This window comes from Apus apus, chromosome 12 (assembly GCF_020740795.1).
Source record: "Apus apus isolate bApuApu2 chromosome 12, bApuApu2.pri.cur, whole genome shotgun sequence".
NCBI lineage: Eukaryota > Metazoa > Chordata > Aves > Apodiformes > Apodidae > Apus > Apus apus.
The window spans coordinates 13,743,547-13,756,060 of NC_067293.1; the positions used below are offsets into that span (position 1 = coordinate 13,743,547).

Below are 12,514 nucleotides of genomic sequence, written 5' to 3' on the forward strand. Positions count from 1 at the left end.
AAATTAAACACTCAAAAAGCATAAAAACTTCTCTCCTCTCTCCTCCTTTTCATCTCCAACTTTTCCTTCTGCCAGCAGAAATGCATCTGATAATACCTCTTGAAAGCTTTGCTCAAACTTCCACAGTTGTAAGTATTGCTCCATTTTTAACTGATGTTTTTCCCAGAAGCCATCAAAAGCAGTCTCCATCTCACGCAGCTGACCAAGTAACCTTGAGCACAGAAAAAGTACAGGATTGGAACAATTTGCAAATAGACAACACAAAGAGATGGACAAGATACAGACATTCAGGTCTTCTGAACCAAAGCTCTCAGGAGAAGTCAACAAATGTGTATATATGACTTGTGAAGATCCCAGAGTGAATTTTAATAAAATTGTCACTGCAGATGACAGCACCCAAGTGAAGCAGTTGCTGCTATCTCCGTTTATCTGAATAATACCTGAGAGCCTGGCATGGGAGAACCCTGCAGCTGCTCCACAGCCTCATCATCTCAGTGGCGGGGGGGAAATCAGAGCAGGTCTAAGTCATCCGACAGAAGTCACCCAGCAATTAGATGGGTCTGGAGCAAAACTCCGGTATCTCTATCTTTATCTGTTTGATAGGTGACCCAAATAACACATCTATGTTTAAGTAACTCCAGTGTTTCCACTGAAAAATCAGGCAAATCAAGCACACGCTGCACTCACCGATTCACAGTCTCCCAGTCCCCGGGCCTCTCATGGTGCTGGTCCTGACCACATTCCTCCAAGTCAGGCTCTTCAAAACTGTTCAAAAGCAAGTTCCCCTCTTTTGTGACTGCTGTAATATCTTCCTGTGTAATGCAAAACATTTCGGATTCAGGCCACTTTTTGTCAGGTAAGGATAAGTCATTTAGTGCTTCTCCTGCTTCAGTTCCCTTGCATGAAAGGAAGCACCAGCATCCATCAGACCAATGGATTCTCAGCAGATGTTTTAGCCTCCTTAAGGCAAAGTCAGCCCTTGGAGCTGGAGGAGAACTGGTCATCAGGCTGGGTGAAAACTGGCATGAAGGAAAACGTAGGCCACAAAAGGATTAAAGATGCAGGAGGACAGCACTACCACAGGTCTCTCTTGGAGGGCAGATAGGTTTGTATAACATACCTATCTACACGTTCATGTCTTCAAGCAAGTATTTCTGCAGCTTGGAGGCTGCACTTCTCCATCAAGGTCAGCACAGGGTGTTGTAGAAGAGCACCCCATAGTGGGACAATGCTGGGACTGAGACTGCATGGCACCACTTCCTAGAGCCTCTACATATAAAGGGAAGTCAGCACTTTCAATATAACCTCCACTTAGGGAAAAATTAAACCCTTGGTGTGTTCCTTGGCATCAACTGAGGTGCTTTGTGCTGTGTTGGGCTCAGCCACAAAGGCAACAGGTGCAACTGGTCAATTATTTTCAGAAAAATGAGACCAAACACAGAGGTGAGAAGAAAGGACAAAACCAGATGTGGCTGATTAACTGAGTCCTGAAGAAGAGACCTGTGCATGACTCCACTGGCAAGCCTGGAGGAGTAAGAGCCCATCCTAGGAGATGGCCAGATTTCTATTGCAAGAGAAATGATGGCAAAACCACTTTAAGGAGAAGATTCAGAAAGCACAGACTTGCTTAAACATCTACCTGTCCCAGAGATCTCACAGCAACCCGAACATACCAGCATCTTCAGGGCAGCACCAAGGAGCAGAAGGACACGGCTGCAGGACCTTCTTCTCTCCCACACACACAGTGTCCACTGCTGGTTTGCTTCCCTGTTCCTAAACCATCATGGAAAACAGCTACAAGGCAAAAACCCTCTCTCCTTTTGATAGTACCATATCCAGGAGACTCAAAAGAGAAGAGGAATTACACAGTATGCTTTAGACTGCAGGTGGCTGCTCTCTCATCCTCCTACACCTCATTCTCCAAAGCCCTGCATTCCCCTTCTGATTCAAAGCCTTTCATTATACGTATGACAAAGTAGTCCAGCTCTTAAACAGGTGTTAGCTTGATTTTTTCCCATTCAGTATATCAAAGAGGTTAATTTCTTAGTTACTCTGTTTAATTAGTTTCTGTCATTGTCTCATTGTGTTTGCAACCAGCTTCTGTGCAGTATCACAGCTACATAAACTGCTCTGATGGACTCATTATTTGAATTCAGGAATCAGCTGTACCAATCTTGGGGCTGTAACGAGAGAGAGAAGGATCCCATGTCTTGCTGTCACCACAATCTGTGCAGTTTCTCATCTGCTTTCATCTTTCATGGTCTTAGAAGGAACAAAAGAAAAAAGCCAGCAGAGTTCACTTCTGTCAAAAGCCAATGAGTGGTTTTGATATTTGAAATTAAGAGATGAGACATTAAAAGCAACAGATGCCTTGTGCTGAGCACTGCTGTGCTTTATATGCAAATGAAAACACGTGAAGTATTTTATTTCTCCACAGAGGAAAGTGTGTACTACTGACTGGTTTATACACAGGACAACACTGTGTATCTGATACTTGCTCCCCACACTTTGGCTACAGTCCTAAGGACGAGGTTCAGTCAGACAGTCGTACAGCAATATACGTAGCTGTTGTTTTACACTACAGCTCTCTTCATTTTCAAAGAAGAAATAAAGGAATGTTGGCAGTATCTATAATAATAATTTCTATACACGTGCACATTTATGCCTACACACAGCAAGCTTTGGGTGTCATTTTGCATATTTCTTACAGAAGCCTTCTGGGAACTCACTGTCACGTGAGTGACAAATGAGTAAAAATGAAAATAGATAAAATTCTTTGACTTATAGAAATGAATCCTGTCATAAAGTAAAGGGCCACATTCTTCAGTTAAGCATCATGGCTATTAGCATGGGAATTGTTCCTGAAGTGAGGCTTTGGGGACAGGCCTGTGCTGTCCCCAGAAAGATGCAGGAGCAGCAGAGACAACAGCTGGACACAGAAGCAGCTGGTTCCACTAAAGCAGCCACTAGATCCTGTAATAACTCTAATTACAATCACAGATAGTTGAAAATAAATCTTAAAATATTAAAGACAGAAATGTTGTTTAAGATGAAATATGAAGGCTCACACAAAGGCAGGGATGACATCATGGTGCTCTGAACTACACACTTGCACGAAACCCTCACCTCGGATGCTCTCTGGCACAGTTCCCAACTTCCCCCAGGGAAGCTGCACTGGGTGGAGGGACCCAGGGACAACCCATCCCTTCAGACCTGCTGATGGATCTTTGCGTGCAGCTTCCTCCAGCCACAGGGGTGAAGATGAGGGAATCCCAAGTGGGGCATGAGCCCACAGGAGAGAAAGCCTCCCAGCCACCCTCTGGCCAGCCAGACATGCCCAGCCAGCAGCTGAAGCCCACCTGCAGCCAGCAGGGAGGTGGCAGCTGAGAGCATCTGCCACATGCTGGCAGGGTAACTGGCTTGGGAGGGATGGCAAATATCAGGGTAACACACAGAACCATTCACACTAACATACAGAACCAGTCACACTAACACAAAGTACCAGCCACACTCTGCTTTGTCTGTCAACACTTATGCAAGCAAATGAGGAAAGGAGGAGTAAGCACCAAACCAGGAGGCAGGCAAACCCCAGAAATCCCGTCTTGCTGCACCACCAGGGGCTGGGGACAGGCAGCAGAGCTGCTGGGAGCCCTACCTTGAGCTGGTAGTACTTGTCCGTGCGCAGGGCCAGGATGCGCTCGATGGAATAGATGTCGTCTGGCAGCTCGGTCTCTGCCAGCTCCACGCCAAAGGACTGCAACATCTGAGCAATCTCCTTCACAGTCAGTGCAAAACTCTCTATTGCCTGGTGGGAGACAATAATTGCAATCAGCCTGGGATCCAGGATACTCCTACAGCTCGTTGAGAGTATGCAAAGAGCCAAGGCTGAGGAGCCCAACAGCTTGCTCCAAGAGAGATGGGTGGGATGTGCACTGCAGACAAAACTAGTGGCCACCAACTCATGGCCAGGTGGCTTTTACTGCAGACTGAATCCACAACAGGGACTTAAATAAGGATAGTACTGGGCAGAGATACCTCTTGTTCTGTTTTCTGCTGCCTATTGTGCACTCAGATTTTTTCCTATCACAGATTGCAGGTCTATAGCAGAAGCTAGGATGGGATTCATCTCATGCATTCCTGTAAATCCTATTATTCTTCTCCACTGGTTAACCCACCCAGGGAAGTACCTCCAGGCAGTAAGGCTTTGGAGATGTATTTGGCTTCTTGGTGATGGATGTTTCCAGCTTTGCAAGCCTGAACAGTGGGTTACAAGGCAGCCTGGTATCACAACCACCTTATCTACAGCTTCACCAAGATGACAAGGGAGGGAGTCAAGCAGCATGCCAGAGACAAACCAGTGACAGTGGGATGGAAATGAGTGCTGTTGGTACCTCCCCAGCACATCCCAGACAGCTACTGGGAGCTCCAGGCACCTGCTGGCTCCCACATCTCTGGGTAAAGTGGGGTTCTCCTGGCCCCACTCACAGCTCCACCTCTGCTTTTAAAAATGGGGTAATAAACTCAAATGTAACTGATTGTATTTATATTTTTTTTCACAGTGCATATTTTTCATGGCAATTTCAGGAGATGTTTTATGAGCACACTACAAGGGAATCTTGAGAGAGGTTTCTCATATGGACACCGATCTACCATATGAAGCTATGGTCTAAAAACAATCCTTTTCTTAGATGAACATTTTTTTGCCATTCATTTTGTCATTTTTATCTCCAAGTGTGAGAGCTCTGCCATTATCACTTTAACACATCATGCAAAAGAACAAAACTAAGAGCCAAAAATTTTTTTTTAAAAAATCCTTACTTTGGCAGCACACCAGCGTAAATTGGCACAAAGTGAATGGCACAAGCAATAGCTTGAGTTATTCCTGCTACCATGTTGTGTGCTTTGGCCTTTCTACTGAGCTCCAGATCTGCTGGTGTGGATGATGTTGCAGGACAAAGGGCATTAAGATGTCTGGTACATTTTTTCATTAGCGCTTTGACTTGTTGGAAAGGTAACTGGGAATTCAATCTGCCATTAATCTGGGGGTCAAAGTCCCAGTGAAAATGAAGAGTGTGCAGGAAGCACAGAGGCACACAGCTCAAGGAATTAAATGTCTGCTTCCTGGCAATATTAGAGGAAAATTCTTGCAAAGAAAAAGAAATTTGAAATTTAAAATTTTCTGGATTCTCTGTGTTCAGTGAGTAAGCCAAGAGCACTCTCATTGCCCTGGTTCCCAAATACACTTTTGACATTAATCATATGAAGCAACCATTATTTAGAAAAAAAAAAAAAAGAGAAAGAAAAAAAAAAAAAGGCAAGCTTATTCTTTATCTACCATTAAGGGAATTTTAATAAAGACTTAAGAAGACAGATCTTTTGGGAGCAGCTTCAAAAGGACCCTGAGGAAGCTAATAATCCAATTCCCTTACAAACCCATCCAGTGTGTTAACACCACTCGACTCCTTTGCAAATCTGATGAAGGAAATGTAGCTGGCTTCAAAGGTAACTTTCAGCTACCCACTGCTCACTGCCTTATGGAAAACCCTTCTCAATTGATCCCCAGCACCCAAAAGCCCAGTGATGAGCCCTGGTACGTACAGTCCTGAAGATGACCCACTCGCTGTGGCAATACTCCAGGGTGCCTCCAAACTCTGGCGTCAATTGCTGCTCATCAATGTACGTCAGCAGGTCGCTCACCGAGCTCAGCATAACAACCTACAAGCAAGGCAACACCCTTAGTTGGTTCATCATCACTTCTACCCAAGTCATACACAAATTAAGCCTACAAATCCTTTATATATCTAAAAATACAAGTAAAAATACATAAAATGGGTTTTCTCTAAGTATTATTCTATAGCATAGCTTTCTTCTTATGCTTATGGTTTAACGTGGCTTTTATTTGACATATTTCACCATTTTCACAGGCCAGCCCTGATCTCCCAGTTATTTTCCTCCTTAAATGCAAAGCACAGGGAGATGCTGCAGTATCTGGCTGCAGAACAGAGCTGAAAGCAAAAGTAATGCAGGTTTTTGCAAGGGATGACCACTAATCTGGAGAAAATGCATACATTTTAATAAGTTACGAAGCACTGGCCAATTTCACATAGATATATATACTCATGAGGTTTTGAACGTCTTGACCTGCCCTGGGATAAGGCAAGAATTTTCAAAACTGTGCAAATTGCAATCATTTTAAAGTGAAAAATGCAAAGTTTGTGGAAATTGTTATGATTTCCTAAAGGAAAACATAGGTTTGTTTTGTGTGCTTGTAATGGAGTCAACCTTATATTCCATAATTCTGTAAAGAAATAGTTTCTTCTCTTAATTACTCTCACTACATCTTATAATCAAGGTTGCTTTAAAAGTCTTGGCAACTTTGACTTGAGACTATAAAAGCATTTAAGCTGCTACTTTAGAAACAAATACCAACCTGATGTTGGCATGGAGCTTACACTGGGGTGATAATGGCAATTGCAGGTGGGATTCAGAGCAAAAGCTGCACTAGACATCTCTTTTGACTTTTCAGACATCAAAAACATGCCTTAGCATGGCTTTACCCTACCAAGAAGCCTACAGCCTCCACGGGGTAGGAGGACAGGCTGAGAAGCCCACCACCCACTACCATGGACATGCTCTGTGGGGACCAAGCTGTGCGTAAGGCAGCTGAAAAAATGCTCCAGGAGAGATTTGGTGGAGAGAAAATCAGGGGAAATAGAGCATTTCAGGCAGACACACCCTGGTTACTCTTCACATAGGTGCCTGCACAGCAGGACACTGTCACCTCTCACCCGAGGGGTGTGGGCAGTCCCTGGTCACAGCCAGGAACAGCATCTCTGGGTGCTCCTACCGGCAACTTGTGCAGAAAATCCTCCTGGCTGAAGCGAAACCCAATGTCAGTGAAGGTGCGCTGGAAAAAGCTCGTGGGACGAAGAACCATCACTAGGTGCAGGTTCCCTGGGAAAGATGCCTGCAAGGAAACAGGGATGACATTCAACTTGGGGGCGTGGCAGGTCCAACCACAGTTTTAAAATGCCTTGAAAAGAGGGGAGATGGTTCAGATCTCAGTATTTTTTTCTGATTGCCCCCGATAGCTTTTTCTTACTTTCAAAACAGGAGGGAGGCACTTTTTTGGAGATACGGGACATAACTGTGGGAGGATTGTCCCATTCCACTTCCCTTTGGAGGAGACAGGAGTTCAGCTGTGCACCTTGGAGGGTCACTTCTTATAACTTTATTACTCCATATTGTGTTCAGCATTATAACTTGGGGAGTAAAATTACAACTTAGCAGGGAACAGAGGGCAGGAACATCAAGAGGAATGACCAGACAGATTGAGGAAGCAAAATTTATTGCCAAACATGTTAATCATCCCATAACTGCATCAAGAATACTCTTCTTGCCCCTGGTAATTACCAAGCAACACTTAATTTGTGGTAAGAAATTGGAATTTCCTGTCTGCGTGGCTGGAGCCTTTTTTTTGAAGCATATGGTTGGCAGGTGTGTTTTGAAATAGATGTGTGAAAAGGGTGCTTGAAAATGAAAAAGAATTTTTAAGAAAGTAGGAATCATATCATTAAATTATGGGTAAGTGCATAATGCAAAGAATTGAGTTAATTAAAACATTATTTCCTCCAAGATCCTGTCAGGCCAGGTTACATTCCTCCTTATATTATCCTCCTCCTTGAAACATGAGAGCAGTTATCTTTGCCAAGGGTGAAGGTAATGAATGTGTTCAGGTATTTTGCACCAAAGGACACTTAATCTGTGTCTTCAAAACAAAGATTGCTGCTATAAACATGCATTAGAGTTGTTCAAAAAAGCCATGGCTCACACTTGAGATCTGACATCCACAAACTGCACTGTAACTCATTTGCTATGTATTCTTGTGTAGGAAAGGTCAGGTTGTGGTTTCCATTGTCTACAACTCCAATTAGGAATGGACAGTGACTTTTAGCATCAAATGAACCACATGCATTCAGTCTATTGATCCGTTGTTATTTTGAGTAGGAAAAAAAAAAAAATATCATGTGCATGAAGTGCCAAAATCATACCCTTTGGAAGTCGAGAATGGTGCCAGGGACAAAGATTTAGCATTAGAAGCAATAGGAAACCATGAAATACCAGAGACATTTGTGCTGGCTGCCAGCCCCGGGCACGCAGCGATGGCTGCAGCCATGAGAGACACAAGGAACCAGCCTCCAACCTCATCAAACCTGCAGATAATCCAGAGGTCTAAACCTGGCCAAGGAATCAGCAGCCCTTTCCAGCTCTGAGGCAGGTCTTACCCAAGAAAGAATGGGTGAGAAGCTGCAGGAGATCCAGGTTCAGCTTCCTGCTTCAATGTCCCTTTAATTACCTCTACAAGGAAGATCAGTGCTCCTGCATGACAACTCCAGGCAGGCCCTCCAACAGCCCAGCTAATAGATGCAGCTTGGAAGAGAAACTCATCCCAGAGACCCTGCTCAGATCATAATTTTTAACTTGAGTTTCTCATATTACTAGAAAGCAAATAATCCACAGTCTACTTGATATCTCCAAGGAGCTGGAGTGGTTCCTCACTTTGAGAAGAATCTCTGCCTGGGATACAGAAAACCTTTACAGAGGAAAGCACTACTAGAACTGGCACAGGCTTGTGGACATTTTGAATTAACTGAAAATTTACAGCATTAACATTTAACTGGAAAGTCTCTGGCAAGCTCAACACCCATCCTCCAACGTGTCCCAGAGAACCTGGCTGCCTCTCCCACCTCACTGTGCTGCCTTTCTGTTGGACCCAGTAAATACTGCTATTGCTCTTTCCAGGCCAGTTGGCTGACCTGACTATTCCTTGACACTCTTCAAGCTTACCCTACAGCACTAGGACATCCCAGGAAGAGACTGATCAGTCTGTGTTCATGACAACTTGTGCCTGTCCCTGCAGAGCTGTGAGTCCTTCATGTGTCATTCTCTCATGCCCACCCTTAGGTCCGTGTTTGCCTCATTTTATATTCTGGTCACTTACCACTGGGCATTTCTCTGTACACAGGACAACGGTATCATCCCTTAACAAGGTTTCAAAGATATCACCAAGGAGCAGCAAACCTCAAATGATGTGATGTTTCTGCTCCAAGACAGGCCCCACACCCCTGATGTCAATGTCTCAAACTGACTTGAACCAAAACCTTGCGAGGCCACTGGTCTTATAATACTTTAAAGGAGCTCAGAGGATGCTATTCATGTCCTTCTGCATGGTTAAGAGTCCACTGTAGGTGAATCCAATGGTGAAGTCCCACAGAGTTTGGAGAAAGTCACTGTTTCCAGCTCAGAAACACAACAGTGTGTCCAGGCCTCTGGATTTTAGGCTCCTACCTTGACTCGTTTTGGAAAATGCATCAGCAATACCTCCATATGTTTGAGAAGAACTATCAGCTAGAGATGCATCCTCCCTTGGCCTTAACTCATTATCCTCCTCCATCCCCTGTCCCCTTTTACCCTCTTAGTCACTTCACACAGAGATGAGTCTGCTTTGCCCTTTCCTACTCCTTCAAGAACTTTCCGACTTGTACCCATCAAGCACAGAGCAGACCCCCTGGAGGAAGGGCCTGGAACTCCAAAGCATACTGCCCCGTGAGAACCTGCAGACTTTGAATGTCTTCTGCTATGAGCTCTTGGGCAGGTAATTCCTAGCTCCAGGAAGATGGGCCAGTGATAAGGAGGCAAGCAGAGCCACCTGCCAAAACCGCGTTGCAAAACTGATACGCTGTGCAACACCCCTCTGAGAGCAAAGCTGCCTTTGGACACCTTTGGGCTCATTAAGGCAGGATGCCAACACCTTCCACATAGCATACAAGAGAAGACCATCAGCTGGCACTCAAAGCCTTCTGCAACATCCACCAGGTGGGCAAATTCTTTTTTGACACAACTTTATGCCCCATACACACATAACTGTAACCCTTTTGCTCCTTGGTATGTTTCACCACAGAGGTAGTTGGGTTTCCAGGTCAGGGGATTTTATTTCCATTCACTTTGGAAAGCATTTGGGAATTTGCACATACAGGATCAAGGTCAGCAAGTATGAGTAGCTACAAAACAAGAAATACAGCTTTGCAAATGATACCTGATGTATTTTGAGCATGGAAAAAAAAAAAAACAAACAAGCCAAAAAATGAGCTTGCAGAAAGTCAGTCACCAAACAAACCATGTCCTGTGCCCTTTTAAAGACTTAGGAGAAAGGATTAAATTTTTTTTTAAAAAAAAATTATACATATATACCTATATGTATATATAGACCAGTAATTCCTCAAAGATAATGTTTCTGAAGGGACCAGATCTTTTTCCATCAGTGCTACAATTCTAGTTCTTCTAAGGGCTGAAATATTGAGAAGTTACCTGCCAACTGAACTTTGATGATGCTGAAGGTACTGCTGGAAAAAAAAAAAAAAAGCCCTTCCCCATAATATATTCAAGAAAGCAAAGGCAAAAGGTTCCTCAATATCACCTTACATTTTAATCTTATTTATAACATGACAAAGAATCTTGTGTGTTTGACAAACTCAGGTTTATGTAACAGAACACCTGAAAGAAGCCCCTAAAGCCTCTGCCCTCTGCAGCACATCAGGAAAAGCAGAAAACTATCAGCCCAGTTCCTCCACACCAGGCAGTTGGCAACATTTCACTACAATTAACTGTCTCACTGACCAAAGACTGTGCTCAGAACACTCCTCCCTTTCTGAGGACACAAATGTGTAGACCCTAAAGGCCGCAGTTCAGCAACTTGCTTAAATGCATGTTCAACTATCGCCATGTGCAGAGCCCTGATATAATCAGTACAGACAAACTGAGCAAATAAAGCACAAAACAGGGCATGCACTGAAAGCATCACAGTTGTTAACTTCTTAGTGACTATCTCATCTTGATGCATTTGGTGTGATTTTCCCCATGTTTACGAATCCAGTTTTCAGAGAATATTCGTCCCTGCAGTTTTCACTGGGACATTCAGAAGGCTGGAAATCAATAAACATAAAGAAAAAAAAAAAGTACTATCTACCAGTAAGTTTGTTTCTGAGCAATGGAGACTGAGGTGACTGGTCCTTATACAGATGCTGAAGCCAATGACTTTCTGCTGCCCCTTAAAGAAAAAGTCACACAACAACATGCCAGGCACCTCTAGTTTGAGCTTTAACTCCGCTCAGAGCCAAAACGAACCTCCAAAGCCCTCTGCTGCCTTTATTTTAGCCGGCTGCAGAGTTAACCCCGAAGATGCTGCTATAGCATCGCTGCTGCACAAATTCTGCCGAGGGCCCCTCTGTGCCAGAGCCCTGAACCCGCCTGGCCCGGCACATGCCCCAGCGATGCAGGAACAGCCCGCAGGAACAGCCTGCCTACTCCCGCTCGGAGGATGCTCCTAAAAATACTCCCCTTCCACGCTCAATTAAAATCGCTCGGGTCAATCCGCTCCTTTCATCATCCCCGCCCCCCCCACCCCCCGGTACCAAAAGGCCTCCGACCGCCGCGATGTGGTTCCCCACGTCCTTGGGCGCTGCAGCAGCCGGGCCCGGAGCCTTTTACCGCATCCCTGCCCGGAGCCTCGCACCGCATCCCTGCCGGCCCGGAGCCTCGCACCGCATCCCGACCCGGAGCCTTTTACCGCATCTATGCTCGGAGCCTCGCACCGCATCCCGGCCCGGAGCCTTTTACCGAATCCCTGCCCGGAGCCTCGCACCGCATCCCTGCCGGCCCGGAGCCTCGCACCGCATCCCGACCCGGAGCCTTTTACCGCATCTATGCTCGGAGCCTCGCACCGCATCCCGGCCCGGAGCCTTTTACCGAATCCCTGCCCGGAGCCTCGCACCGCATCTCGGCCCGGAGCCTCGCACCGCATCCCGGCCCGGAGCCTTACCGCATCCCTGCCGGCCCGCCGCCCGCCCCGCCGCGGGGCCGCCTCGGCCATCGCCCCAGCGGGAACGGGGCCGGGAACCGCCGCGCCCCGGGGCCGGCAGGAGGGAGGGAGAGCAGGGAGAGCAGGCGGCAGGGAGAGCAGGCAGCCCCGCCGGCTCCCGGCAGGCAGCCCCGCTCCCCTTCCTAGCGCCGGGGTTGTTTTTTAAGGTGGAATGCCAAAAATCATCCTGCAAGAGAGAGCCAGCTCTTTCCCTCCAGGATCGGGCTCCCCGCGTGGAGCTTTTACCCCTCCCTTTCTTCCCTCTGCAAGGGTGCGTTTTAAAGCTGGTTAGGATTTTGTCGGGAAGAGAGGAAAGACGCTCCTGCCCAAACCCCAGGCTCGACCCCGGCAAAGCAAGTAGCACCAGCCTGAGCCTCATTTGCACATGCAATTAGAGACAAACACAAAGAGTTAAACAAAAATCCGTGCAGTCTGATATAAATTTTTTCAGGATCAGATGCACAACTGCAGAGCTGCAATTGCATATGCATATGCTGAAAAAATAGGACACTGTGTGTTTAAAATTCATCACATTTGCAGTTCTTTATTCCCAAATTATATCAAGATCAGGAAAAAGGACTTCTTTGATTGCAGCAC

The 12,514-nt window shown here is 45.8% G+C and overlaps 1 protein-coding gene across 2 annotated transcripts in view; it reads right to left on the reverse strand.

Annotated features, from left to right (window-relative positions):
- MCF2 (MCF.2 cell line derived transforming sequence) overlaps window positions 1-12,514 on the reverse strand; it is a 55,448-nt gene that overhangs the window by 24,691 nt on the left and 18,243 nt on the right. For both annotated transcript variants that reach the window (XM_051630177.1, XM_051630179.1), the window contains 5 exons: window positions 6,848-6,967; window positions 5,599-5,715; window positions 3,656-3,805; window positions 688-812; window positions 97-211 (listed from right to left, as the gene is read on the reverse strand). In XM_051630177.1, coding sequence (XP_051486137.1) covers window positions 97-211; window positions 688-812; window positions 3,656-3,805; window positions 5,599-5,715; window positions 6,848-6,967 — 627 coding nt within the window. The remainder of the gene's footprint in view (window positions 1-96; window positions 212-687; window positions 813-3,655; window positions 3,806-5,598; window positions 5,716-6,847; window positions 6,968-12,514) is intronic.